Source organism: Elephas maximus, chromosome 16, assembly GCF_024166365.1.
Source record: "Elephas maximus indicus isolate mEleMax1 chromosome 16, mEleMax1 primary haplotype, whole genome shotgun sequence".
In the NCBI taxonomy this organism is placed as follows: domain Eukaryota; kingdom Metazoa; phylum Chordata; class Mammalia; order Proboscidea; family Elephantidae; genus Elephas; species Elephas maximus.
In genome coordinates this window covers 83,504,824-83,508,296 of record NC_064834.1, presented here as the reverse complement: position 1 = coordinate 83,508,296, position 3,473 = coordinate 83,504,824, and the positions used below count along the sequence as shown (strand labels likewise).

General features: G+C 42.8%; 1 protein-coding gene across 1 annotated transcript; it reads left to right on the top strand.

The window, feature by feature from the left end:
* The first annotated feature begins 264 nt into the window (after positions 1-264).
* On the top strand, positions 265-1,197 carry LOC126059426 (olfactory receptor 2T33-like). Its single transcript, XM_049855117.1, has one exon. It carries the CDS (start codon positions 265-267, stop codon positions 1,195-1,197), a length of 933 nt encoding a protein of 310 aa, XP_049711074.1.
* The last annotated feature ends 2,276 nt before the right edge of the window (positions 1,198-3,473 follow it).

Sequence of the window (3,473 nt, the reverse complement as noted above, 5' to 3'; positions counted from 1 at the left end):
AGAGGTATAATTTGTACTACTGTATATGCATGTTATCCAATTTTGTGTGAACAAAAAACAATGTATAGTAACAGCAGAGATGGATAGTAGGATGCTATGGCAAAAATCTTGTTTGTAAGTAAAAGATTAAAGTAGTAATTAGCCCTCCAAGTCTGAGATTTCCCAAGTCATTTGATCAAATTTTCAGAAAGATATGTACAAGCTTCCTTTTAAACAAATCTCATTACTGTGTCATTCTTACATCTTTCAGGCACCAGTAGAGCCATGGAGAATGCAAATGGCACCACAGGAATAAACTTCATTCTTCTAGGGCTCTTTAACCACTCACAGATCCACCTATTCCTCTTTGCCATGGTGCTCATGATCTTCATCACCTCACTGATGGGCAACACCCTTATGATCACCCTCATTCATGTGGACCCTCGACTCCACACACCCATGTACTTCCTGCTTAGCCAGCTTTCTTTCATGGACATGATGCTGGTCTCCACCATCGTTCCCAAAATGGCAACCAACTACCTGATGGATACTAGGTCCATCTCTCCCACTGGCTGTGGAGCCCAGATCTTCCTGTTTCTCACACTGGGAGGGGGTGAATGCTTCCTCTTAGCGGCCATGTCCTATGACCGCTATGTGGCCATATGTCACCCACTGCGCTACCCCATTCTCATGAATCAGAAACTCTGCTTACTCATGATATCAGGTTCCTGGCTCCTGGGAGGGGTTGATGGGCTGATGCAGGCTGGCACCATTTTGAGCTTCCCTTACTGTCACTCACGGGAAATCAATCACTTTTTTTGTGAAGCACCATCACTGGTACGCCTTGCCTGTGCTAACACCACGATTTTTGAGTTTTTCATGTATGTCTGCTGCATTCTGATGCTCTTGATCCCTTTGTCTCTCATTTTGGCCTCATACAGCTTTATCCTGGCTGCAGTGCTCCGCATGCAGTCAGCTGGAGCTGGAAAGAAAGCCTTTAAGACTTGCTCCTCTCACCTGGCGGTTGTGGGACTCTTCTATGGCACCATCATGTTCATCTACATGAGGCCCAAATCTAACAGTTCAGTGGACCATGATAAGGTGGTCTCAGCTTTTTATACCATCTTCACACCCGTCTTGAACCCCCTTATATACAGTGTGAGAAATAAAGAAGTCAAGGGGGCCTTGAGGAGGTGGCTAGAAAAACATTTTATGTGATATCAATATTGAGCAAAATTTGCCAAAATGGCAGCAACTAAACTGGATACAGGTTACATTTCCAAAGTATTGTTTTGTTATTTTGTTCATTCCATTTAAATTCTTCTTTTGTGTTGTATCAAGTTATTTTTCCCTTGCTTTTCCAATCTGGCTGCATAGTTTCTATATGATTATTTTTATATTTGATAAATTAATTAAAAATTATATTTGTCTTCCTTTCATAACTTGTAGTGTATTTTTGCTCTGAAACGAGGGCCCTGGCAATAAGTATGAGTGATTGAGTTTCTGAATAGCACAAGATACATGTTTTAGTTTAAAACAGCCACGTAATTTGTATTTTTTGATAAATAATGGAAATTATTAATTTTGATGGGGATGTATTATTCGATAAATGCATAATACTTTCTGAAAAAAAGTAGATCCTAAATCACATAATGAAGATAATAAAATAAATATCAAATGAAATAAAGAACAAATGTGACCATCGAACATAAAATATTTAAGAAGATATCAAGAAAAGTTTGCAAAATGTTGCTGTGGGAAGATTTGCTGAACCTATGTGTGACTTAAAAATGCATAGACCTAGCTAAAGACATGTCCAGACATAATATAAAAATGCTAATTGGCTTTTCATGACCTATGTTAAAATATAAGAATAGAGAGATGAGCTGAGGAAAAAATATATTGTGTACAAAGGAGTCAGTACACAGTGGAATAAAAAATAAAACTCTTTCTCTCAGCAAAGAAGTCTCAAATTAAGAAAGGGGCTTGGGCCAGAGATGCAATACAAGTTGTGACTCTAAAATCATTTGTTAAGGCTTTGGGATGATTAAAGACTCAGTACCTTAAATAAACATTCAAACAGACAAAAGACCTTCTATGAATTTGAGAATCTTGCAGATTCTCTTTAGTTAAAAATAAATAGGACTGAGCGGAGCCAAGATGGAGGAGTAGACAGACGCTTCTGTCGAGCCGTCTTTACAACAAAGACCTGAAAAAAACAAGTGAAACGAGTATATTTGTGACAAGCTGGGAGCCCTGAGCATCAAAGGCAACCTTAGACAATGAACTGAGGGGCAGGGGAACGAAGAGACCATTCAGAAGCAGAGAGGAGTTGACAGACCTGAATTCGGGGGGAGCCCTCAGGCACCATTCCCGGAGTGGCAGCGGCAGCGGAAGAGGCGGGCTGGTCCTAGCGATCCGCCACAGTTTCCTCAGGGAGAAGCAGCCAGCCACACAGCTCACTCACACCTCCGGGACCTGAGCAGAAGAGCACTCTCGGCAAAAGTTAAGTACTTGTGTATATTTTACCATGCCCCCCTACCCCCAACCCTGGTGAGCACCTAGAGCCATCCTCCTGGCCAGGGGAAGGAAAAAATTTCCAACTGGGGGGAAAAGATAATTTGCTAGCTCTATTAACTGGGGAAGCTCAGGACAGAAGCGGCTCCTGTCCAGGCATAAACAGTCTGTGGACCTTGAGTACCTTTCCCTTCTGCGTGGACCTGTGTGAGCCTATTTCGAGAGAATAGGCCCTTGTTGGCAAACTCCAACCATTTCAGCGGTGTGGTGGAGAGGTGACTGTTTGACGTTTGACATTGCTTTGCCTATTAAACAAGGTCCTTACCAACCCACAACAGGGACCTAAGGACTGGTGGCTCCATTTGGGTCACCCAGCCACCCGCGATAGGGGCCCAGGGATAACTGATACTTCCCAGTCCTTACAACAAAATCTTTGGGTGCCCATGGTCCCTCTACAGAGTCCACCCACCAGCAAGCTCTAGGGAAAAGAGATGCGTTTTCCTCAGAGACACTTGGGGATCAGTTCTCAGCCCCCTGCCTTGTACAGAGCGTGACCCCCTGCTGCAATAGGATACAGGTATATGCCCCAGTCACTCCTGCCCCTCTAAGACTGTAGGGCAGAACCTGTACCACACACTTGATATCAGCTACCTGGAAAGGTGAGCTGAATTCATACAAGAAAACTGAATGGACTCCTAGACTGATATACCTGATAACAGCTCTAGCCAGCTGGGGACAGGACACCAGAGTTCCAAAGGTGAAAATAATCAAGTTAGCTCACTCAAGCAACCCATAGGGGTATACCAAAACAAAGCAAGCAGCTACGACACAGTAAGCAAGCATAAACTAATACAATAACTAATAGATGGCTCGGAGACAACAATCAATATCAAGTCACATAAAGAAACAGGTCATGATCACCTCAACAGGCTCTCAAAACAAAGAATCCAGGGATCTTTTAGATGAAAGTACATTCC